Here is a 25,689-nt window from a genome sequence, read left to right on the forward strand (position 1 = left end):
TTCAATTAATTAGGTAATAAAACAGGCAAAACTAAATTTAGTTTACTGGGATGAAGAGCTAACTAGAAAAGTCTGCTGTATCACAAAATGTTTCTGCTGTACAGTACTAGAGAAGAACAGAACTCATATCTTGGAAGATTGCGTGTATAGTATGTTTTCATAATGTTCAAGGAATAAACTACATCTGGCTTTCATTTATTTATGGATTTCTTTCCATCTTCCTACTGCATTTGAATGGATTCGATCATATACTAGTAGTATTTTAATATAAAACCTTATAACAATTCAGATTCTTTATGGAGGAGTGGTGCCATTTTGTCCTCTTCAGGCTTCAGATGCCATTAATAAGTCTTCTTCATCATTGGAGAATTGTCTTCTCTTTTGTTTTCATTTTCGTTTCTTTGTCCAAATTTGAATGAAGGAGTGATGTGTCTGGTCTCAGTTATTGTGTTCATTGGGAGGGGTACTGACTGGGGTAGGGCATGTAGAGTAAAGTAAGCAAGTCAGTTACCTGCTTGGATCCTAGCCCTTGTTATACACAGGCCATTCCTCCTTTTCATATTACCAGACTGGGTAATAAATGTAGAACTGCTAGCGTTTAAGCATGTAGGACTAGAGAAAGTAGTGTTATTTTCTGCTAGGTTTAAAGATATCTAAAGTATATATGCTGCAAAAATAAATAAATAAATCATATATGCTTCAAGAAAAATAAATAAAATTAATACTCTCCAGTGATATGAAGACAAATTAATATTTAGATTTAAAAAAAAAGCCTTCCAAAACTAACCAAAGTTTTGCATCTACTATTTCATGATACATTCTGGTATATTCTTTGTGGTATAGGCTTTTGAATCTGTAGTAAGTATGTTAATTAGAAGGCTATTAATATGAATGACTGAATATTTTTACATTCTTTGGGGCAGAAACTTCTTTTTAGAGTGTCTTAACTGGCTTTTCTCCTTCCTACCCCCAAATACCATCATCATGAAGGTCTGCTATTGATCTTGAGGAGATGGCATCTGGTCTTAACAAAAGAAAAATGATTCAGCATGCTGTATTTAAAGAACTTGTGAAGGTAAAAAGTATATCAAGATTCTGCTATAGACTCAATGGGTAAAAATGTATTAGCACTGCAAACAAGAATACTATTTTAGAATACTTTTTAATATTTTTATAGACTGTTCATCTATATTAAAAGTATTAATTGAGGATTATTAACTTTTCTGAAGTGGCCTATTTTTATTATAAGCTTTTCTGAATACAAAATTTTGAGTACAGATATGAAGTCCAGTATATTCCTGCAAAAAATGCCGAAGTCATGTTACAAACAGTCAATGTCAAGTTTTGCCTATCGCAGGTCCTACTTTTGTATAGAAAGTCACTCTGGGCAAATATTCTTTTCTACATTCTTCATTGTATACAGAATTCCCTTTAAAAAGACCAAATATTCACACACTTGCCTAGATATGAGCAATTTTGATTTAGTGAAGTTTTATTTTGCATGTAAGAAGTATAACCTATTACCTTGCCTCACCTTAGAACTGATATCGCAGCTGCTATCGTGAAAATTATGGCGAAAATCTTCAGAGCTTTAAAAAATATGTATGGGGTCTAATGGTGGGGGCGTGGAAAGAAGGAACTAAAGCCCCCCCCCCTTTTTTTTTAAAGGAGGAACAGATGTCTGCTAGTGATCTCCTAGTGTTTTTCACTATGTGTGTGATTAGTTTCATTTACTCCTTTGGTTCCTACAGGCTGATTAGTACTTTGAAAAAGTCTAGTTATCTCAGATGGCTATGTCATTTCAATTTAGTCCTGTAGACTAATTAATAAAAAAGGAAATTCAGAGAGAAGGGATCAGAGTACTTGTCCAGTCATACTTCTTATTTGCAGTTGAGAAAATAAGACAGCCAGTTAGTGGCAGACCCAGGTCTGATCTCCAAATTCCCTTTGCAGCACTGCTCACATTATTTCCAGATTGCTTTTCATCTAGCACCTAAGGTGAGCACAGAGTGAATAAAAATTGTTATTTTTAGGGATTGGCATCTATAGGCAATTATGGAGCATCAAGTGCTTTGTTAAGAAGCATTTATTGAGTATCTGCCTTATTCTAGGCAGTGTGCCAAATGCTGATGATAACAGAGATGAGTAAGACTGGTCCTTATACTTAGAAGCTTATGGTCCAGAGCAGTGGTGTGCAATGTAAGGTCAAACTGTTTTCACAGTAACACTAAGACATTATTTGCCTTTTCTGTCTCTTTTACTGTGTTGATATTTGCACTGATTGTGCAAAAGCAGTTGTGGGTAAAACTCCCTGGCACAAATCAAAGCTGTGGTACCAAACTATACTAGAAGTCATTGTACTCTTTACTACCACATACTTGCAGTAAAAAATAAAAAAATAAAAAATTTTGCCAGTTTCACTTAAGAATATCCTTGATGGAGCAATAGAAACTATTCATTGTATTAAATCTTGACCCTTGAGTATACACATGTCTTTATAAGATTTTGTGTGATAAAATGTGGAATATCTAGAAAGCCCATTTGCTGCATACTGAAATTTGATGGTTGTCTTGAGGAAAACACATGTGTGATTGTTTGATTGAAAGCCACTTTTTTCCTACATCACCGTTTTTATGTGAATGTACAATAAACAGGTAATCTGTGGTTATTCAGACTTGGGCATTTGGCAGATATTTTCTCCAAAGTATATAAAGTGAGCCTGTCATTTTAAGACAAATAACTATAACAATATTGTGGCCAGTGATAAAATTCAAGCTTTCAAGTGCAAACTAGAAACTTGTATCTCTACATTGAATTTGACAGCATCCCAATATTTACTTTTCTGGTAAGATCAATATTGATATTAATAAATAAAATTATTTGATATTGTATAGTGAATGTGAATCCCAATATTTTTAAAATGACTAATGTATGATATTTGAAAATCATGTACCAGTACAAGATCCATTCAAAGTGCAAGATACAATAACAGAATTTAATGTAATAATAGAGCAGTGATTTTCAACTGGTGTGCCACAAGAATTTTTAAAACATACAATACCTGACTCCTGACTATTTAGTCAGGGGCACTGACCTCTTTTCCCCTAGATTGTCAAATAAAAATATGACAAAAGCCAGCACAACAACAGCCATCCAGTGTGAATGAATCAAAATTATACCTATTTTTTTGTTAGATCAGTAAAAACTACAATATATTTTTTGGCGTGCCACAGAATTTTAGTAATTAGTTTATGTGTGCCATGAGATGAAAAAGGTTGAAAATCACTGTAATAGAGTATTAAAATTAGATTTCAGATTCCACATAGCAGCTAACCTTTACAAACTACCATGATTATAAAGGAGTCATGAGACTAAAAAGTTCAGTATTGTTATTGTAGAGTGCAGCGTGAAGAGTAGATTAATAGAATAATAATTCAGTAAAATGCATATGTTCCAAATAGTAGGTTCATAGAGAGGTGATTGGGCCATGAGATATAGAGAATGGAGGTAAATGTAGGGTAGCATTAGTGTTCTAAAAGGATCTAGGAGGAAGGGGAGTGGATTTATGTTTAAGATAGATTTTGCCTATTTCAGAAGTTCACTTAATAAGGCTAGGCAAAATGTGTGTTCTTTTCCTCCCTTCTCTACAACATTACTTTCCTCCAAATTCAGGTATATTATGGGTTATGTGACTTTCATGGTATCCTTTAGCATGAGCTCGGCAAACTTTCTCTCAAGGACTAGATAGTTTAGGTTTTGTGGGCCATATGGTTTCTGTTGCAGCTACTCAGCTCTGCTGCTGTAGCACAAAAACAGTAGTGAATGGGTGTGGCAGTGTTCCATTAAAACTTTTTATACACATAGTTTGCCGACCTCTGGTCTAGGACATTAAATACTATTATGGCTTTATTATCATATAGAGCTCCATGTTTCAAGCTCCAAACAACTGACTTGCAAATGAATTACTTTTTTAAATGAACTTTAAAAATACCATGCTCGTTAGTTTGGGGACTGTTCATGTGTGAACCTTCATTTTCCACTGACATTATAAAACTGGTGATTATTTTTTACTTATCCTCTAAATATATTTAATTTATAGAACAGTAAATCTTTGGCATTGGAGAATTTGACATTTGACTGACTTGGAAATTCTTTCACATGTAATTTGTAATTTTGCTCATAAACATTTATCAAATTGAACATAAAGATAAGTGCTATCTCAATATTGTAGCTGTTAGCCACATATGGTTATTGAGCACTTTTATAATATGGCTAGTCCAAACTGAGATGTGCTGTAAGTATGAAATACATGCCAAATTTGAATACCTCCTATGGGGAGAGGGAATATAAAATATCTTATTTTTTAAGTGTAGACTACATGTTGAAATGTTAATATTTTGGACATATTGGGTTAAATAAAATATTAAAGTTAATATCAATTGTTTTTGCTTTTTTAAATTTCACTACTAAAAATTTAAAAATTCATATGTGGCCTGTACATATATTTTCATATTTCTGCAATGCTAATGTAGATTGTTCCTTTGACTCAAACTTGGTCTCACATTTTATTTACATTCTACTTTGTCTTAAAAAATGTTCTGAAATTCTTACTCTGAGTTGGTTTGGAAGTATAGGCTTGCTTATGACTTCGCAGTGCATTATTTTAAGTTCTTAAATTTCACTATGTATAAAGGGAAATAGAGTTATATTAGAATAGTAGAACAATGATTGCCTTTTATACCAAATGTTCTTAAATTATTTTTTACAATTTAAAAGTCGTGGGGAAAGGGGTTTTGAATGTAAGCATAGTTAACCTGATTTTATGTTTATTTTATTTTTGGAATGTAGCTTGTAGACCCTGGAGTTAAAGCATGGACACCCACTAAAGGAAAACAGAATGTGATCATGTTTGTTGGATTGCAAGGGAGTGGTAAAACTACCACATGTTCAAAGGTAAATTATACTTAATTTTAAAATAAAGCCATAGAGAAGATATGTTTGTATAAGTCAAATTTTATGTTAAATAAGGCTTTATAGTATTGTGACTTTACAGTTTTGTATTGCTTGATGTATCTATTATGTATTTGTAATAGCTTTTTGTAGGATAAGAAAAAGTAACCCCATAGTCTCTCTCATGATTGCTTTTTGTAAGAATGATAAGACTTTTATGTATAACTATGCTGTTTCTTTTACCAAAAAGACTTCCTGTCCTTTAAGGAGGTGAGTATATGATTTTTTAGAGGGGGGAAAATAGTTTACCTTATCTCCTGTGGCTCAAGACTCCTTTTTCACAGTGTCATGCCCAACATAATATAGATTTTTATTTTACCTATCTTTTTGCTGATTTTTTAATTCATTATGATTTTTTTTTTAATCCCAATGTCATTTTATTTATTTTATTATTTTATTATTTTTTAAATATATCTTTATTGATTTCAGAGAGAGGGAAGGAGAGAGAGACAGAAACATCAATGATGAGAAAGTCATTGATCGAGCCCTCAACCCAGGCATGTGCCCTGACCGGGAATCGAACCCTGATCACCTGAATCCTAGGTCGACGCTCAACGGCTGAGCCACGCCCAGCCAGGCTCATTATGATTTTTAATTCTTTCCTCCAGAATTGGGTGCCTCAGCTTTGTTACCACCTTTTGTTTCACAAGCCTCAACTATTTTATAGCTTAGGAAAAAACAAAGGATTGTTTCTTAAAGGATTTTGTTATTATTTTTACTTAACACTAGTAATAGTTACATTTTTTACTATAGTCATTTGTTGCTTAATCATTTTATATCCATTGAATGTGACTGTATGGCAGTTAGAATTTAAACTTTTTAGGAAAGTTGCTGTATCAAAAATTTAATAACATTCAGGGAGAATAGTGGTGGTTTTACTTAGTTCCTTAAGTAAATAAGGACAAACAGAAAAAATTATGTATATAATAGCGTGTATTTATTGATATTATATATCTTTTAATCTTCCTGTCCCAGTTAGCTTATTATTACCAGAGGAAAGGCTGGAAGACCTGTTTAATATGTGCAGACACATTCAGAGCAGGTAATGTGTTGAAATTTGAAAATTTGTTTTCTGTAATTTTTATTTTTAAGTTTGAGGACTCATTAACACTTTATCTCGTAGGGGCTTTTGACCAACTAAAACAGAATGCTACTAAAGCAAGAATTCCATTCTATGGAAGGTGGGTTTTTGTTTTTTATTTTGATACTCAAGTGTCTCGTCTTTTCTGTCTTTTTATTTGATGCTATCTGATACTCAAGTGTCTCGTCTTTTCTGTCTTTTTATTTGATGCTATTTGATGCTATACTGATATATACATGTAAGCTTAAATCTTTTCTGGAATAAAGTGGGGGTATAATTAATAAATTGGTAACTTTTATTATTATACATGACTCTTCTGATTCAGCCTGATAGATTAGACATTATTTAGTTTTTAATTCTGCCTTTGCATACTTTTTGACCTTCTGCTTCTCTCTATTCCTGTTGTTTCTTTTAAGACCTATCTGAAGCACTTCTCGGTTAAACACACAGTATGAATTCCACACTGTCTTGTTTCTTTAGTACATCATTTTTAAAAGTTTTATCATTTGCACCGACTGGAGTAGCTCAGTCTGTTAGAATGTTGTCCCCATAAGTCAAGGTTGTGGGTCGGCACACACAAGAATCAACCAATGAGTGCATAAATAAATGGAACAACAAGTCTATGTTTCTCAAGTCAATTTTTTTTCTTTTAAATATATCTTTACTGACCTCAGAGAGAGGAAAGGAGAGGGAGAGAGAGAGATAGAAACATCAGTGATGAGAGAGTCATTGATCGAGCCCACAACCCGGGCATGTGCCCTGACTGGGAATCGAACCCCGATCGCCTGGATCCCAGGTCCACGCTCAACTGCTGAGCCACACCCGCCTGGGCTCAAGTCAATTTTTTAAAAAAGTTCAATCATCTTAAAATTGCTTACAGTCTTTAGATATCTCAGAGATTCTGGTCATTGCTGTCCTTCATTTGATACATTGCTATTCATTCAGGTAGTTTGTATATGTTAGAATGATTAATTAAAATAAATGAGTCTAGATTGAATTTAGAAGGACTTGTTTGAGGAAATAGCATTTTCCTTAACATTATTAATGTAAGTGGTTTATTATACCCTCAGGAAGAAAGCTTTTAAAGAAGCTAAAAATTGGGGTAATTAAATAGATGATATTATTTTGTTAATCATTACCTTCTACTTTTTGGCTGGTCAAAAAAGCTAGTGAACTTTGGCTATATATGCTCTTTATTTTAAATTTTTTCCTTTTAGTTATTTTTTAATGATTATTTCTAACAGGAAGATTAAAGAATAATGATAGGAATTTTATTTTTAGGATAAGAACTGTTTCTAGCATAGGTTTAAAAATCAAGAGATAATAAAGTTATATCTGTAGGGTTCAAAATTTGCAAATGGTATAATGTAACTGATACTTGAACTTATGGCCAAAGCCAGAGTATTAATTTTTAACCAGTATTCTCAGTACCATTTATTAAATAATCTCTCCTTTATTCATATTAACTTAAAAAACATACAACATAGTATGGACTAAAGTATTAGTGAGCTTTATTTCCTTTTGGAGGGCTGAAAGGAATGAGACTGGGGGAGAACTTGAACTATATCTGCAATATTAAATTTATATATAGCATTTGGCGGGGGAGGCAGTAGATACAGAACTGTCATATTATTTGTTCTGTCTTTTTTTTAAAAAGCCACTATTTTAAATAAAAGTTTTAAATTAAAGAAGTGAAAGCACTAACAGTTTCACTTCCTAACTTACCAGTTTTTAGCGTGTCCATCTGTGCTTGTTTTTAATGTCTTTACAAATCAAATGAACACAAAGATTAGACGGATAGATGATAGATGATGAGATAGATGATAGATAGATAGATAGATAGATAGATAGATAGATAGATAGATAGATAGAAGATAGATAGATAGATAGATAGATAGATAGATAGATAGATAGATAGATAGATAGATGATAGACAGATCGATCATTTTAAATTGAAATGGAACTTTACAATGCTTTGTACCTTGATTGCTGTGATAGTGGTTATATGGGTTATGTAAACTGTGAAACTCATCAGAACGAACATTTACAATAGTGCATTTTATTGTATGTGAATATGCCACTATAGAGTTGATTAGAATGGGATCTTACACAAATAGTGATTACCCTTGGGAGGAAGTGAGGTGCTGGTTATGTTGTTTCTGTTTTTTCTTTTTTTAATAGTTTATTGATTTTTCTTTTTCTTTTCTTTTTTTTTTTAATTTAATTTGCCTTTATTGTTGAAAGTATTAAAAATGTTCCTTTTTTCCCCCAATTGATCCTCTCCTCCCTGTATTCCTCCTCCTAGGCCTTCACCACACTATTGTCTGTGTCCGTGGGTTATGCATGTATGCATATAAGTTCTTAGGTTAATCTCTCCCCACACCCACCCCACACACACACACCCCTGCCTTCCCCTGAGATTTGTCAGTCTGTTCCATGCTTCTATGTCTCTGATTTATTTTGTTCATCAGTTTATTTTGTTCATTAGATTCCACATATGAGTAAGATCATGTGATACTTGTCTTTCTTTGACTGGCCTATTATGCTTAGCATAGTACTCTCCAGGTCCCACCATGCTGTCTCAAAAAGTAGCAGATCCATCATTTTACACTGCATAGTATTCTATGGTGTAAATGTCCGAGAAGATGCTTAATATGATTTCCACCTTACTGAACTTGTAGAGACTTGTGTGTTAACATGAGGTCTATCTTTGAGAATGTCCCATGTGCACTTGAGGAGAATGCATATTCTGCAGCTTTGTGGTGAAATGTCCTGTAAATGTCAATTAAATCCATCTTAATCCAGTGTGTCATTTAGAATCACTGTTTCCTTGTTGACTTTTTTTTTTTAAATATAGCTTTATTGATTTCAAAGAGAGGAAGGGAGAAGGAGAGAGGGAGTTGAAACATCAGTGGTGAGAGAGTCATCATTGATCAGCTGCCTCCTGTATACGCCTGACTGGGGATCAAGCCCGCAGCCCAGGAATGTGCCCTGGCCAGGAATCGAACCATGATCTCCTGGATCCTCGGTCCAGGCTCAGCAACTGAGCCACACCCGGCCAGGCTCCTTGTTGATTTTTTGTCTGGAAGATCTATCCAGTGGAGTCAGTGGGGTGTTAAAGTTCCCTACTATGACTATATTGCTATTGATATCTTACTTAAAGCCCTCTAGAGGTTTTTTTCATTTTGTTTTGTTTTTTTTCAGCCCATGTGAGTCTTTTGTTCTGAGGGTCTCTTGTAGACAGCATATATTTGAGTCTTGTTTTGTTTTCCATTGAGCTACCCTATGTCCTTTGATGGGAGCATTTAGTCCATTTATATTTAAGGTTATTATTGATAGGTTCTTATCTATTGTCATTTTATTTTTTTATGCTTATGTTTCTATTCTCTCTATTTTGACTTCTTATTACACCAGTCCCTTTAACATTTCTTGTGATGCTGGTTTGGTAGTGATAAACTCCTTTAGCCTTTTTTTTGGTCTGGAAAGCTCTTTATTTCACTATCTATTCTGAAGGATAGCCTTGCTGGATAGAGTAGTCTTGGTTTGAGAACTTTGTTTTGCATTACCTTGAATACTTCATGCCATTCCCTTCTGGCCTGTAGAGTTTCTGATAAGAAATGAGCTGACAGCCTTATGGGAGCTTCTTTGTAGGTAACAGATTGCTTTTCTCTTGCTGCCTTTAAAATTCTCTCTTGGTTTTGACCTTTTGACATTTTAATTATGATGTGTCTGAGTATGGGCCTCTTTGGTTTCTTCTTCCTTGGGACTCTTTGTGCCTCCTGAACTTGTGTGGCTGTTTCCTTGACCAGGCTAGGGAAGTTCTCTGCCATTATTTCTTCAAACAAATTCTTTATCCCTTGCTTATTCTTTCCCCCTTCTGGCACTCCTATGATGTGAATATTGTTACATTTCATGTTTTCCCACAGCTCCCTTAAACTGTCCTGTTTTTTTAATTGTTTTTTCTTTTTGGTTCTCTGGGTGACCTTTTTCTACCCTGTCTACTAATTTGCTGATGCAGTCCTCAGCTTCCACTAATCTGCTGTTTATTCCTTCTAGTGTTTTTTAATTTCTACTATGTCATTCTTAATTTTCCTCATCGTTTTGATATCTTTGTTCATGCTGTTGAGTATCCTTATGATTAGTATTCTGAACTCTTTATCTGTTAGATTGCTTATCTGCATTCCATTTATCTCTTCTGGAGAATTCTTTTGTTCTTTCATTTGGTGCTTGTTTTTTTGTCTCCCCATTTTGACTGCCTGTTTGGATTTGTTTCTGTGTATTAGTTAGATCTGCTAGGACTCCCAGTCTTTTGGGTGGTCTCTGGTGCAGGCCAATATCAAATGCTGTTTGTGACTGGTCTTGAGTACCCTGTTTGAAGTTTTCCCCACTCCACAGCTGTGGTTTTCTCTGCTGGGACTGGGTGTGTTCGGACAGGACTGAGATGAGCACCAAGGCCTGCTTTTCCAAGCCCTGTGTCTTGAAGCAAATCAGGCAAAGACTCAAAGTACCCAGAGGCAGTTATTCAGTCTCTAAATGAGCCTTAGGCTTTAGAAACTCCACAGGGTGGGGTGAGAGGTGTTCCAGCAGGATGGAGCAATTGCTTCCCCCCTAGGCAAAAACTGCTTGGACTGTAAATGTCTGCCTGAGAAATATGTCCTCTGCTGTATGGGGGAATGACTCAGCACAGGAATCCAGATGGCTGCCCTCTGAGCTCTGTTCCCCCTACCAGCACGCCTGAATTCTCCTCACACACCTCTAGTCTACTCTGCCCTCCCTTCACCAAAGTCCAAGGTGAGTGGCTGCACACAAAACTTTCTGTGTTTGCCCTTTAAGAGGGTGCCTACATTTCCAGACTTCTTTCCTGGCAGATAGAAACCTTGTTGCTTTTCACAGCCAGATGTTATGTGGGCACCTTTCTCAGTTCTGATGCTTTAGGCTGGAGAGCCCAGCTTGGGATTTAGGACGAAGAGTTCTCAGTGGGAATCCCCTCCAGCTGAGATATCCCTCGGGATCTTCAGCTGCTGCCTGTGGGAGCCCAGCCAGCCCTCGTGTGCCTCCACACTTCCTACCAGTCTCTATGTGGTCTCCACCTTTCCTCCTTGGTCCTGAGGGTGCTCTCCAGCTAGTCTTCAGTTGCAGATGATTGTTCAGGATGGTTTTTCTATATTTTAGTTGTAATTCCAGTTTGGTCCTGGGAGAGTGTCAGTGTAGCTTCCCTGGTTGTCTCGTTTCTTGGTCTAAGTGTGTTTGCCTTTTGAAAATTCATTGAGTTGATAATTTGTATGACTTTTCTATGTATGTTATACTTCATTAAAACAATTACTAAGAAAATGGGATTTTAATAATTCTGTAACAGACAACATTCTGTTTAAGGGAATTATTTTTCTGTAACATCATTGTATTCCTTTGTATGTATGTATATAATTAATCAATTTCTTTACAAATGTCTTTGATAATATTTTTTTACACATTTATGAATTTTAATTGTACCTTACATATAAAATATCTGGTAATAACTAACCTTTATCTTCTTTTTCAGTGTTTTCTTGCCTATTCTAACCAGCTTACTTCCCTGGATACATTTTGAATTCTTTATTAAATTTCAAAAAGAAAAATTACCCCAAGATTTTTGTTGGAACTAGATTGAAATTAGTTAATTTAGGGAAAAATGTCCTTCACTAGTAATTTCCTTCATTTAAATCTCACACATATTCTTTTTAAACTTTTTATTAATATATCTTTATTGATTTCAGAGAGAGGAAGGGAGAGGGAGAGAGAGAGAGATAGAAACGTCAATGATGAGAGAGTCGTCATTGATCTGCTGCCTCCTGCATGCCCCTGACTGGGGATCAAGCCTACCACCCAGGCATGTGCCCTGACAGGGAATCAAACCTCGATCTCCTGGATCCTAAGTCAATGCTCAACCACTGGGCCACGCCCAGTTGGGCTCACACATATTCTTATTAAGTGTATTTTCTACTTGATTTTTGTAGTTGTTGTTTTAGGGGAAAAACATTTTCTTTTGAAGATTATTTTTTTTCATTTGTCAGTATTGGTGGTGTAAAAAGTTGCCACTAATCAAGAGAATATAAGTTAAAATGTGATGTCATTTTTTGATTTTCAAATTGAAAAGATTTTTAAGGATTGTAAAAATGTAGTGCAGTAGGAGTGAAATTAAACTTTGTGGAGGACATTTTCGTTTTAAAAACCAAAAATCTAAATGATCAGATCATCTTATCCAAGTTCAACCTGGAGGAGTGTGTCATAACAATTTCAAAGAATCAACATATATGTATTTCTCATATTGGTTATATTATTAATAGCAAAAACTTAGAAAAACCTAAATGACCAACAATAGGACATTTATTTAGTAAATGATAGCATAGCCATCTGATGGAATGCTGTCTAGCCTAAAAGCCATGTTTTACAGGAACATTTAATGGTTTTTGTCATGGTTGCAAAAGGGTATGAAATGGAAAAGCATGGCCCGGCCGGGCATGGCTCAGCGGTTGAGCATCAACCTAGGATCCAGGTGATTGGGGTTTGGTTCCCGGTCAGGGCACATGCCCGGGTTGCGGGCTCAATCCCAGTCGGGCATTCGGGAGGCAGCTGATCAATGACTCGCTCATCATTGATGTTTCTACCTTTCTCTCCCCCTCTCCTTTCCTCTCTCTGAAATCAATAAAGATATGTTAAAAAAAAAATTTAAAAAAAATTGGAAAAGCATGTATGAAACACTAGGTAAGACAAATTCAACTACTGTATTAAAGAAAATGTTTGAAACACGAGGTAATGTAAGTTCAGTTACTGTATTTTAAAAAATTGAAGGAAACACAACTTATTCAGAAAAGACATGCAAGAATTATATAGGATTTTGTAATTGGAAAACTAGATACTGCTTCATGCTGATTGAGAAGTAAATTGCTATATTTAATACTTACTAGTTTTTATTCTTCTAAATTGAAATTGAGATCATTATGACTTTTTCAAAATAGATTAAAGGATGTTTTGCTGTTGTGGTTGTTAAATCATTTGTCCATGTTAAATAGCTATACAGAAATGGATCCTGTTATCATTGCCTCTGAAGGAGTGGAGAAATTCAAAAATGAAAATTTTGAAATTATAATTGTTGATACAAGTGGCCGTCATAAACAAGAAGACTCTTTGTTTGAAGAAATGCTTCAAGTTGCTAATGCTATAGTAAGTAGCCTCAGTTTAACATTATAAAGACTTTGGTTAATTTCATTGTAAACCCTGATTGAGTTTATCATCTATATAAATTATTTTTTGCATGTAAGACAGATTCCAAGTAATTTATTTTTGTTTTGGGTACCTCTCTCTGTATGAGAAGGACTTAATCTTCTCTACATTAAGTATGAAATTTTCATGAGCAAGTATCAGAAAAATAATTTCCTGTCTCATTTATCTTATTATTATGTATAAGAAAATATAACAAACAAAAAATTTAAGAATTAATCTAATAACTGTTGCATTTCCTTTCTGTAAATATTTAAATTAAATTAGAAACATTTATTTCAGTTGAATTTTCAAAGATTTTTCAGAATGAAGCATTTTAAAATACTAGTCATCACTTAGTGTCTCTTTAAAAATTTGATGAAAGTAATTTGGGGAAAAGAAGCAGTTTATAGGTAATCCATAGCACATTGGGATAGAAGCCGTAATTCTTTGATTAATGGTTAATTCTAATAAGTTTCTTTTTAGCTATGCCACTATTTTGACCTAGTTAAGGAGAGCTAAGGGAAATAGCCTTACCTCAGTTTTATTCAATTTGGTTTCTGTGCACACTCTTCTACTTTTTATTTTTCTCTGACTCACTTTTGCTCTTTTCTTTGCCTACATTGTGATTCTTCCAGATCTTTGTATAACTTTTTTCTGTTTATTTAGGCCTTGGCTCAAATGCTACCTCCAGAGAGGCCTTCCCTAACTTCCCTACTTAAAGAAGTCTTGTTCACCCCAAAACTGATATTCTCTGCCCCATTTTAATTGTTGTACACCTATTTATGATCAGTCTCCTCTGACTAGAATGTTAAGTCCCACGAGGACAAGGATTTTCTTATTCATCTCTTTGTCTCAGGACCTAAATGGTACCTAGTACATAGTACTTCCTCAATAAATATTTATTTGATTGAATGAATATTTATAATAAATATTTTATATAGCTTCTAATGATGAAATTGCTGAAGATCAGGAAAAATGTTTCTTTTCTATTTAAATTTTCTAGCAACCTGATAACATTGTTTATGTGATGGATGCTTCCATTGGTCAGGCTTGTGAAGCCCAGGCTAAGGCTTTTAAAGATAAAGTAGATGTAGCCTCAGTAATTGTGACAAAACTTGATGGCCATGCAAAAGGAGGTGGTGCACTCAGTGCGTAAGTATCATTGATACTCTTGTCCTATGTCTTAGGCTTATATGGGGTGTGTGTGTGTGTATGGCTTTCTTATTGATCATTTAAAATATATTCCAATAGTGTACTAATATAGTCTATAAAAGAAGTTTAAATAGAAACAAAATTTTGGAGTCCCTCTGATATATAGTTCTATTTTAACTAGTTAAAAGAAACTTGATCTATGTACCTCTGTCTAATTAGCTTTGAAATATGCAAGAAATTTGTTTTCCTTTTATATTTTCTTTTTGCAGAGTTGCTGCCACAAAAAGTCCAATTATTTTCATTGGTACAGGGGAACATATAGATGACTTTGAACCTTTCAAAACACAGCCTTTCATCAGCAAACTTCTTGGTATGTATGATGGTAGGATACACAAAAATCTTCAAGAAATAGCATGAATTTTTAGGACAGATTAGGATTTTAATCCTGCCCTCTCACTAACTAGTTCAGGAAAATCATGTCCTTCTATGATTTATCTTCCTCCCCTGTAAAATAGAGATGGTGGATATCTGCTTTCTGTGGTTAGAGTGGTAACATGAGCTATTTAGATAAATGGCAAATTCTTTGGAAAAGTTTTATTGCACAATACAAAAATATGTGGTTGTACTAATAGCAGTGCTAATGGCAGTAAAATTTTCGTAATGTCTCCAGGTGTTATAGAGAGTGTGGAATTTGGAATTAAACCTTGGGCTGGAGTCTCTGCTTTGTCACTTAACCTCTCTAGCTTCAGTTTTCTCACCTATAAAGTGGAATAGAAATAACAGACCTGCCTATCTCAGGGTTATTATGTATGTGCATGTATTTTGTGTAATGTAAAGTAAGGTATACTGTTGTTAATTTTACTTTTTCGGTATTATAGGTATGGGTGACATTGAAGGACTGATAGATAAAGTCAACGAGTTGAAGTTGGATGACAATGAAGCACTTATAGAGAAGTTGAAACATGGTATATGAGTAGACAAAAGTGTTTTATCTCAGATATCTTCTCTTGCTTTCTTTTTAATAAAATTAGTATTAATTTGTTTGAAAGGATAAATCTGTTACTAAAGTCAATTCCTGAAATGTTTATTTTTTAGGTGATTTATATGCATATCATTTTAAATCTCAGACATCTGAGCAATTATAAAATTAGATTTTTTTTTCTTATAATCAAAGTGCCTTAAAGTTAAAATTGAGACTTTCAGCGGGTTCCTTGAGGTAAAACAGGCTAAAAGTTTAGAACACTCTTCTAATCTGTTTGGTTACTTAAAATTATATATGATAAAATATATAAAAAGAAACCTAAGAGAATGAAATTAAATATACAAACACATATTTTCTTCACTCCACATTGAAATAGAGAAATATATCATTGTGAGTAAGATCTCAGGTTCTTTAACATACTATTTTAAATTATATAACCTCAATTTCCTTATCTGTAAAAAGTAGATAATACTAAGTTTCTTCTTCATAGAGTTTTGTGAAGATTAAATTATCAAATGTATGTAAATGTCCAGTATATCAGAAACATTCAACAATATTATTGATCATTTTCATTTTTCTCAAAAAGTTATTACTCTTAATTTTCACAGTCACATGCTGTCTTGCCTTTTTGCTACTCCTCACTCATCTTGTTATGTACCTAGGCATTTACCTCTCTTTTATGTTGATGTTTTTCAGGGATCATTCTATGCCATCTTCTTTCTCTAGAGTTTCAACTCATATCTATATGTTCACTAGACAATTCTTGGATATTCCATAGGCACTTCAAATTCAACATATCCTTATCTTCCCATCCCCACCTCCTCCCCACCATTGTTATCATCAGTGAATGATAGCATCATTTCTTTTTTTGCCTGTCAGAGGGTGTTGTCATTGACTCATCATTTCCTCACTGCCTACCCCATTCCTGTCAGTCAGTTAGCCCTACTGATTCTTCCTCCTAATTATCTTCATTCCACCCCCTTCTCTCTAGCTGCTCTGCATCTGTGCAAGTTCATCTCTTGCTGAGGTTGTTTATTCTGTCTTATAACATCTAGTTTTTTGTATTCTTCCCCTTGGATCTGATTTTTATACTGCAGCCAAAACAGTCTTTCAGAATGCATATCTGATCCCATTTCTGCCTTTCTTAAAATCTTTTCAGTGGCTTCCCATTGCCCTTAAAATGTTTTTAAATGACTGCCATCTAGCCTACATCTTTCATGTCATTTTGACACTATTATTCTTAGCATTCCATGTGCCAGTCATGCTGAATTGCTCTGTTTCTCAAAGATGTTTTGCTGTCTCTCAGCTTTGAGCCTTTGCCCTTGCTATTTGCCTATTAAGTATCCTCTCTTCTTTCTACTTCTACCCTCCTCTCCTCTGCTAAACTGGCTAATTCCTACATACTTCAGGTCTCTCCCTAAATGTCCTTCAGTGACATTTTCCTGCTTCCTAGGATAAGGAGAATCCTATGCTGTTTGTTTCCATTGCACCCTGTAATTGTTGTATGATTCATTATAATTATTTTGTCTCTGTCTTTCCTACTTGAAGATCAAAGGAGGTTAATTTTATGTTTGTAGTACCTAGTTCCGTTTCTGACACTCAGTAGGCCTTTAGTAAATATTTGCTGAATGAATGAATCTATCCTTTATTGGTGATTCTTTCCCCCTGCCTTCCACTATCTTAACTGGCCCCACCACTGCTTTCACTACCACACTACACTGAGTAATATATTCCTAGTCAGTCTACTTTCTGACTCCTGGGTCATTCCTTATGTCTTTCCACATTTTGCTTCTATTCTTAACATTCTATTCATTTCTGAGGTCACTACGGGCCTCCTAATTTCCGAATGTAATGACCTTTCTTTTTCCTTGGTTCCCAATATTTAATGGTTATTTGCCTTTTCTATTTTTAAACTCTTCACTTGGGTTCCATGACAGTGGATTTCCTATGTCATCATAGCTTCAATTGTCACTTCTGTATAATGGCCAAATAGGTATTCTAGCCTTAACCTTCTCTACCACTGTTTAATTCTGCATTTTTAGCTGCCTGCTGTTTAACATTTCTTTTTAAGATATTTTACTGCCACTTCAAATTAAGAATGCCTAAAACCATATACCTTTCTCATTTGTAGCTTTAGGACATAAATAGAAAGTACTTCTTTGTATTGTTAATTGTTTTTTTAATTGAAGTTAATTTGCATATAATGAAATGCACTGATCATTAAGATATTATTTCAGTTTTGACAAATGCACAATAATCCACACTCTAACACAGAGCATTTCCATAATTCCAGAAAGTTTGTTCTCTTCCCAGTAAATCATAGGAATCCTTGAGTATGTCCCTTTCCCCCCCATCTGGTTTCTTTGACTCAGCATAATATAGTTGTACTTACCTGTAGCCTGATCTTTAATCACTGAGTAGTATTTCATTCACAGTCTATCCATATCCCAGTTCGTGGACAGCTAAGCTGTTTAAGAAACTCCAAATAATAATCTAAAGTGTTTTTGCCATTTTATATTATCACCAGCATATGAAAGTTCTGCTTGTTCCGCATCTTTTTTTGCTGCTGCTGTTAGTTTATTTTGTTCATTAGATTCCACATATAAGCAAAATCATATGGCACTTATCTTTCCCTGACTGGCTCATTTCACTTAGCATAATACTCTCCAGGTCCATCCATGCTGTCGCAAAGGGTAAGACTTCCTTCTCCCTCTTTTTTTGTAGCCGAGTAGTATATTCCATTGTGCAAATGTACCACCGATTTTTTTATTTTTATTTTTAAATCCTCATTTGAGGACATGCTGAGAGAAAGAAAGAGAGAGGGAGAGAGAGAGAGAAACATCAGTATGAGAGAGAATCATCTATCAGTTGCCTTCTGTACGTGCCCCAACTGGGGAATGAACCCACAACCCAGTTATGTGCTCTGACCGGGAGTTGAACCGGCAACCTTTCAGTGCACAGGATGACACTCAGCCAACTGAGCCGCTCTGGCCAGGCTGTACTACAGCTTTTTTATCCATTCATCTCCTGGTGGGCATTTGGGCTGCCTCCAGATCTTGGCTATTGTAAATAGCACTGCATTGAACATAGGGGTGCATATATTCTTTCAAATCAATTTTTCAAGTTTCTTCAGAGATATTCCCAGAAGTGGAATCGCTGGGTCATAAGGCAATTCAATTTTTAATATTTTGAGGTAACTCCATACTGCAGTGGCTGCACCAATCTGCATTCCCACCAACAGTACTCGAGGGTTCCTCCTTCATAACTTCAGTAACTCTTAATTGTTGATTTATTAATGATAGCCATTCTGACAGGTGTGAGGTGATATCTCATTGTGGTTTTAATTTGTGACATTGAGCATTTTTCATATGTCTATTGGCCATCTGTATATCCTCTTTGAAGTGTCTATTCAGGTCCTTTGCCCATTTTCAGTTGGATTGTTTGCTTTTCTGGTGTTGAGCTGTATTAAGTTTTTTATAAATTTTGGATATTAACCCCTTATCAGATGTATCATTGGCAAATATGTTCTCCCATTCAGTGGATTGTCTTTTTATTTTGTTGGTTTCCTTTGCTGTGCAAAACCTTTTTAATTTGATGTAGTCCATTTGTTTATTTTTTCTTTTGTTTCTTTTGCCCAAGGACATATGTCAGAAAAAATATAGCAATGAGAAATGTCCAAGATTTTACTGTCTGTTTTCTTCTAGAATTTTTATGGTTTTGAGTCTAACATTTAAGTCTTTAATCCAGTTTGAGTTTATTTTTGTATATGGTGTAAAAAGGTGTCTAGTTTCATTTTCTTTGCAAGTATCTGTCTAATTTTCCCAACATCATTTATTGAATAGACTTTTTCCCATTGTATGTTCTTGCCTTCTTTGTTAAATATTATTTGACCATAGAGGCATGCGTTTATTTCTGGGCTCTCTATTCTGTTCCTTTGATCTATATGTCTGTTTTTATGCCAGCACCATGCTGTTTTGATTACTATGGCCTTGTAGTATAGTTTGATATCAGGTAGTGTGATTCCTCCAACTTTGTTCTTCTCAAGATTACTATGGGCTCTACATCTTCTTTAACTTTTGGTATTGTCAGGCTTTTTAAGTTTAGTCATCCTAGTAGGTATAGTTTGTCTGCCATATTTTCAAGTTTCTTATGTATGTGTTTATTCCACTTTCTCTGATAGAATGTAAACTTCTCTAGGACAGAATCTGTGTATCTCTATATTCTCCTCTGATTCTATGATCTTGCACATAGTAACTGCTCAGTGAATATTTATTGATTGGATGTTTTGTAAGTGTGCTTCAAGATGAACCCATGATTAAAGAAAATATTAGTTTTATTAAATGAAATGTATATTCTCTAATATATCTGACTCATTATATTTCAGGTCAGTTTACGTTGCGAGACATGTATGAACAGTTTCAAAATATTATGAAAATGGGCCCCTTCAGTCAAATCTTGGTTAGTTATCCTAAAAAGTTTTTTTCTAACTTCTTTTGGTTTTCATTAAAATTTCTAAGAACAGATGTACTTGCTTTAATTATTTTTAATATTTGCGTAAAATATATATACTTTAAAAACTTAGAGTCAGTATTAAAGCCAATAATTAAATGCCAACATTCTGAATAATCCATCTCAAGCTATTATTGATTTTATGTTTAAATATGTCTGTTTTAGGGGATGATCCCTGGTTTTGGAACAGATTTTATGAGCAAAGGAAATGAACAGGAGTCAATGGCAAGGCTAAAGAAATTAATGACGATAATGGATAGTATGAATGATCAAGGTAAGATGGTAGATTACTTGTTCTGAATATCAGCAAGTTGAGAGTTTCACTGTGGTCTTGTGGACAAGACGGGAAAAAATTGAAACTGCAAGAGTTTTGTTAGGTAGATTTGTATTTGAAAGCTCATACTCAGAGGTTAATGATTAGTAGGTGGACTTCATCATTAAGAGAAAGGTCTTGTACACTGCTTCTCCAAATGAGTTCCGTGGAAACAACACTAGTTCTTCATGATGTTGGTAGAAAGAACTTAAAAGGGGGGGAGTTCTATAGTCAAATAAATTTGGTGGAATGCGGGTTAAAAAAGCTGTTAAGTTTATTATAAGTGCCAGAGATCTAATATGTTAACATGAAATGGGATTTATAGGAGAGGGATAGTTTAAGCAATGTTTGCAAACTTATTTTGCTCTGAAACTGATTGTTCAGTTTTCAGTCTTCTCAGATTAGGTATATTGCTCTTTCTCTCTAATACTTTATTATCACTGCCTTCTATATTTTCAAGTCTTATCTCGTTCTCATTCCATTAGCATCTTTAGTCCCATGACCCGTTTATCTTTTTACTAGTTTTTAAGCACCCTTTCTGATTCGATCCAGCAAGTATACCGAACATACCATTTTTTTAGGCTTTCTACTCTACCACTTCACTTCTGGCCTCATTTACAAAGAAATTCAGGCTTTTTTTTTTTTTTTTTTTAATGTAATTTCTACCTCTTTCCTAAGCTCTAGGCTTTCACAATAACTTAAATAAGATTGTGTCTTATCTCTATATCTTCAACACTGCAAGAAGTTTTGCCTGTAGAATTAATAATTGCAGCCATATCTGGAATATTTACTCTGTGCTATACTCTGTCCTAGGCACTGCCCTGAGCACTGAACATATATTAACCCACTTAATTTTCACAACAACTCTTAAGGGACAATTCTGGGGTCAAAATCCATTGTTATCTAGCTTTTACAGATTAGGAAACTGACAAACAGGGAAGTTGAGTAATTTCATCAAGATCACTAGCCTAGAGAGTGGAGAGGCTGGGCTTCAAACTCAGTTATTCTGGCTCAAGAGTCTACACTCTGGATCACCTTCTCTCTAGGTGCTCACTAAATGATGGACAGACATCTCTCTTTTCATGTTTGAAAGTTTTCTGAGGTATATCAGATCCAAAAGGTAGTGCTTCTCCCTTAGTGATACTTCTGTCTACTCAGTCACCCAAGCTAGAAACGGGGGTCACCTTTGATTTATATCCTTATTGACTTTCGTCCTAGTGGTTCTGTTGATTGTAGAGGTAGAGGTATTGAAGTGCCTAACTTCTCTTTCAGTTGTGTCAGCTTTGCTTTATGTATTTTGAAGCTCTTTTATTGGGCGCATACACATTTAGAATTGTTATGTCTCCTTGGTGAGTCATCCTTTCATCAAATTGTATGTAATGCCCTCCTTTGTTCCTGATCTACTTTGATATTAATGCAACCACTTCGACTTTTTTTTTTAATTTTTATTAATTTCATAAAGAAGAAGGGAGAGGGAGAGAGAGAGAAAACATCGATGAGAGAGAACCATTGATTGGCTTCCTCCTGCACGCCTGCTACTAGGGACCTGGTCACAACCTGGGCATGTGCCCTGACTGGGAATCAACCTGCAGCCTCTTGGTGCATGGGTCGATGGCTTAACAACTGAGCCAAACTGGCCGGGCTTCAGCTTTTTTTAATTAGTTTTTTACATTGTGTATCTTTTTCCAGCCTTTTGCTTTTAACCTACCTGTATCATACTTGAAGTGAGTTTCATGTAATTGGGTTGTTTTTTCTTTTAATATATTTTGATGATCTCTTTTAACTGATACATTATTCATGTATTAGGATTTAGTTCTGTCATTTTATTATTCTGTTTGTTCCCTCTGATTTTGTTCTTCTACTTTCTCTTTTTTACTTGCCTGTGGGTTACTTGAACATTACTGTAATGTACCTATGGTGTTTTTGAGTATATCTCTGAATAGTTTTCTTAGTGGTTGCTCTAGGTATTACAATATATCTACATGTTTAACTTACCATAGCTACTTGTATCAGTGTTTTACCACTTCACGTGGAATATAGAAACCTTAACATCACCTTAGATTTTAGTGAGTTCTATTCCTAAATATTTCTCATGTATTCTCTGTTTTCTTTGCCTTTATATCCCCTGCGTTAGTTCATACACTCATCATTTCTTACCTGGATTGCTATATTAGCCTCCTAACATTTCCCTTTCTCTTTTTTCACTCATCTTTTCAATCTTTCTTCCTCACTGCCACAAGAGTGGTCTTTCTAAACATAATAGTTCTGGGGTCAGAATCTTTCACTTGTTCTTTATTGTCTTCATGATGAATTCTAAACTCCTAAGCTTGGCGTACAAGTTCTGTTATAACCTTGCCCTTACCTACTTTGGCAGCTTCTTAAATCTCTCAGCTCTTAGCCATGCTTGGTTCCTTCTACACACAATTATTACTGTAGGAATCTATGTTCTACTTCCTAGAATGTCCCTTGCTTCTTTCTCTTCTGTACTTACCTCATGCTTGTCCTTCAGGACTACTCAGTTAAAGAGAAACCACCACATGGAGCTCTTCCTGACTTCCTTTCTTCTTTAAACTATGTCTCCTTCTGCTATTTGCTTAACTCTATCATATTGCTTACCATGATGGGATATTATTAGCTTACCTTCTTTCTCTAACTCTGTTTGAACTCTTGGAAGAAATATGATACACATTTCCTAAATATTTTATAATGAAGATATGGCTTAAAAGCTGCATTTATGAAATGGATTTAGAGGTTTTAATGGACTATAAGCTTATTATGAGACAATTTGATCTTTATTTCTATTGTTTTGGTAATCAAACTTCACCTGGATTTCAGTTTACTTCTGGGCAGTATGCTTAGAGGGTATAACAAATTAGAAGTTGTATTTAGGAAATCAGCATGATAAATGGGGTTCTAAGCCATGTTATAAAAGGAATGGTCGAAAGAGTTGGATATTTGTCACCCAGAGAAAATTCATAGGTCTCATGTGGCTCTCAAATATTTGAAAGCCTTATTCTTTGTGCCTGGCAAGGGGACATTTATGCAAATGGGAAAAAGTACTAGGAAAACATATTCCATTTTAATATGTGAAAAGATTTCCCATAATTACAGAAATAATAAAATGGTATGGATTACCTTATGTTAGATAGTGGGTTATGTCTCCTGGGGATATTAAGACCAAGGCAAGATGACCACTTACTGAGGGATGTTGTAGAGAGAATGCAGACATAATAAGAAATTTTGACTGAAGGCCATCTCATTTCTGAGATTGTGTGCAACTAACACCAAAAGAAATGTATGTCATATTCTAAGAGTAATCAAAACACTGAAGGGAATTAACTCATTCTTTATGTTACAGAAAGGATTAAAATACTAGTAGTAATTACTTGATAATAGGAAATATAATAGTTACTCTGTTGATTATAGGTAGAGCTACCTACTTCTGCTTATATGCCTAAATTTATGATCTAAAGGTTACTAGTATTTAGAGCTAAGGTGAGCTCTTTTATTCTTTTTTGAAATATACCTTTTAGCCCTAGTATATGCTCTGAGGAGCAGTTAGATATAAGGAGGCAACTGATCAGTGACTCATCATTGATGTTTGTCTCTTTGTCTCCCTTCCTCTCTCTGAAATCAGTAAGAACATATTTTAAAAAAGAAAGGGTGGACATGGGTTTCAAAGGTTTTTAGAATGTTCTGTTTTACTTAAACTGTGGGGTATTTGCTTTTTTATAGCTTATGAATATTATAGATATTCTTTTGAATATATTCCTTGTTTAACTTTTAAAAATCAGGTAGACAGGGCAGGTGATAACATTTGTTAAATCTGGTGGTGGTTTGACCATTTTATTTGCTTTTATGTGTGTAAGATATTGTCACATAACTGCTTTCACAGTGAATGTTAATTGTATGTAAGTGAAAGTAATTGACCCTTGCCTGCAGAACTTGACAGTACGGATGGTGCCAAGGTTTTTAGTAAGCAACCAGGAAGAATCCAAAGAGTAGCAAGAGGATCAGGTGTGTCAACGAGAGATGTTCAAGAACTTTTAACACAATATACCAAATTTGCACAGATGGTGAAAAAGATGGGAGGTATCAAAGGACTTTTCAAAGGTAAGAAAAATAAGCTCATCATTGGTAAACACACTGAAAGGAAAGAAAGTTGAGAAACTAAAAATTAAAGCCAGGAATACTGCCAGCATTAGAAAATATATTGCTGAATTTCATGTTATATTTAAGTACTTCTGGGATTTATAATGTGATCTCTGATTCATCTGTTTTCATGTTCAAGGTAATAAACACTAATATTTAAAAAAAACCTAATGACTTTATTTTTTGAAGATGTAATATATAGTAAAGAAAATGTAGAGAATGTAAGAAAAAAATTTAAAATACCCATTACCTTTACTCCCCATAGAATCCCATGGGTCCTATTACAAATAATATTTGATGTAACTTGTGTTTTCTTCTGATACATTGTGACTGTTTCCATATTGTCAAATTTTCTTTGAAACACAACTTTTAACCACTGAATACTATTCTTGTTGAGCATGTATCTTTGTTTAATGCAATGCTGCTTTGTTGGATATTTAGGCTGATTCATCTGCTTCTCTATCAGTATCACTTTCTGTGCCATCTTCTATGATGCCAGGGATTTTTGTTTGTTTGATCAGAAACAGTAGATGCTGAATAAATTTTGTAATAATTTAATATTTCCAATTTAGTGGTCAAATGGTTTTCTGGGTTTTTTTTAATCCTCACTTGAGGATATGTTTTCCATTGCTTTTCAGAGAGTGGGAGAGAGAGAGGGAAAGAGAGAGAGAAAGAAACATGAATGTGAGAGAGAGACATCGGTTGGTTGCCTCCTACACAGGGGATCGAGCCTGTAACCAGGGTACATGCACTTGGCCGGAATCGAACCCAGGACCCTTCAGTCCACAGGCTAGTGCTCCACCCACTGAGCAAAACCAGCTAGGGCAAATATGTTTTTTAGATTACTAATCAAGCTTAACATGTCTGCATTTACTGGTTTGAATTTCCTTTGTGAATCACCTTGTAAGTTCCCTGTTTACTTATTTCATTTTTTTTGTTACTGCTTTGTAATAACTTTAAAATCTGCAAATACTTTTCCTAGTCTTTTATATTTTTTAAGGAACAGTTTTCATTTTTAACGTAGCCAAGGCTATTTATCACTTTATTTTATTTCTTTTATGCTCATACAAGTTTTCCTTATGTTGATACAACAGTAGTCAGCTATATTTTCTTCTACTCATTTTGGGTTTTTTTAAATTTTAGGTTTTACTTTTTGTCCCATCTGAAATTTATCTTGCTCTGTATTGTGTAAGGTAAAAAAATAAGTTTGTTTTTCCAAAGAGTTAAGCAACTGTCCCAGCCTCCTTTAAA

The 25,689-nt window shown here is 34.6% G+C and overlaps 1 protein-coding gene across 1 annotated transcript in view; it reads left to right on the forward strand.

Annotated features, from left to right (window-relative positions):
- SRP54 (signal recognition particle 54) overlaps positions 1-25,689 on the forward strand; it is a 51,180-nt gene that overhangs the window by 22,146 nt on the left and 3,345 nt on the right. Inside the window, exons 4-14 of the mRNA XM_016198444.2 lie at positions 991-1,075; positions 4,849-4,953; positions 5,986-6,052; positions 6,134-6,191; positions 13,141-13,291; positions 14,334-14,482; positions 14,752-14,852; positions 15,361-15,447; positions 19,849-19,922; positions 20,139-20,247; positions 24,229-24,399. Coding sequence (XP_016053930.1) covers positions 991-1,075; positions 4,849-4,953; positions 5,986-6,052; positions 6,134-6,191; positions 13,141-13,291; positions 14,334-14,482; positions 14,752-14,852; positions 15,361-15,447; positions 19,849-19,922; positions 20,139-20,247; positions 24,229-24,399 — 1,157 coding nt within the window. The remainder of the gene's footprint in view (positions 1-990; positions 1,076-4,848; positions 4,954-5,985; positions 6,053-6,133; positions 6,192-13,140; positions 13,292-14,333; positions 14,483-14,751; positions 14,853-15,360; positions 15,448-19,848; positions 19,923-20,138; positions 20,248-24,228; positions 24,400-25,689) is intronic.

The sequence above is a fragment of the Miniopterus natalensis genome, chromosome 1, assembly GCF_054644295.1.
Source record: "Miniopterus natalensis isolate mMinNat1 chromosome 1, mMinNat1.hap1, whole genome shotgun sequence".
Lineage (NCBI taxonomy): Eukaryota > Metazoa > Chordata > Mammalia > Chiroptera > Miniopteridae > Miniopterus > Miniopterus natalensis.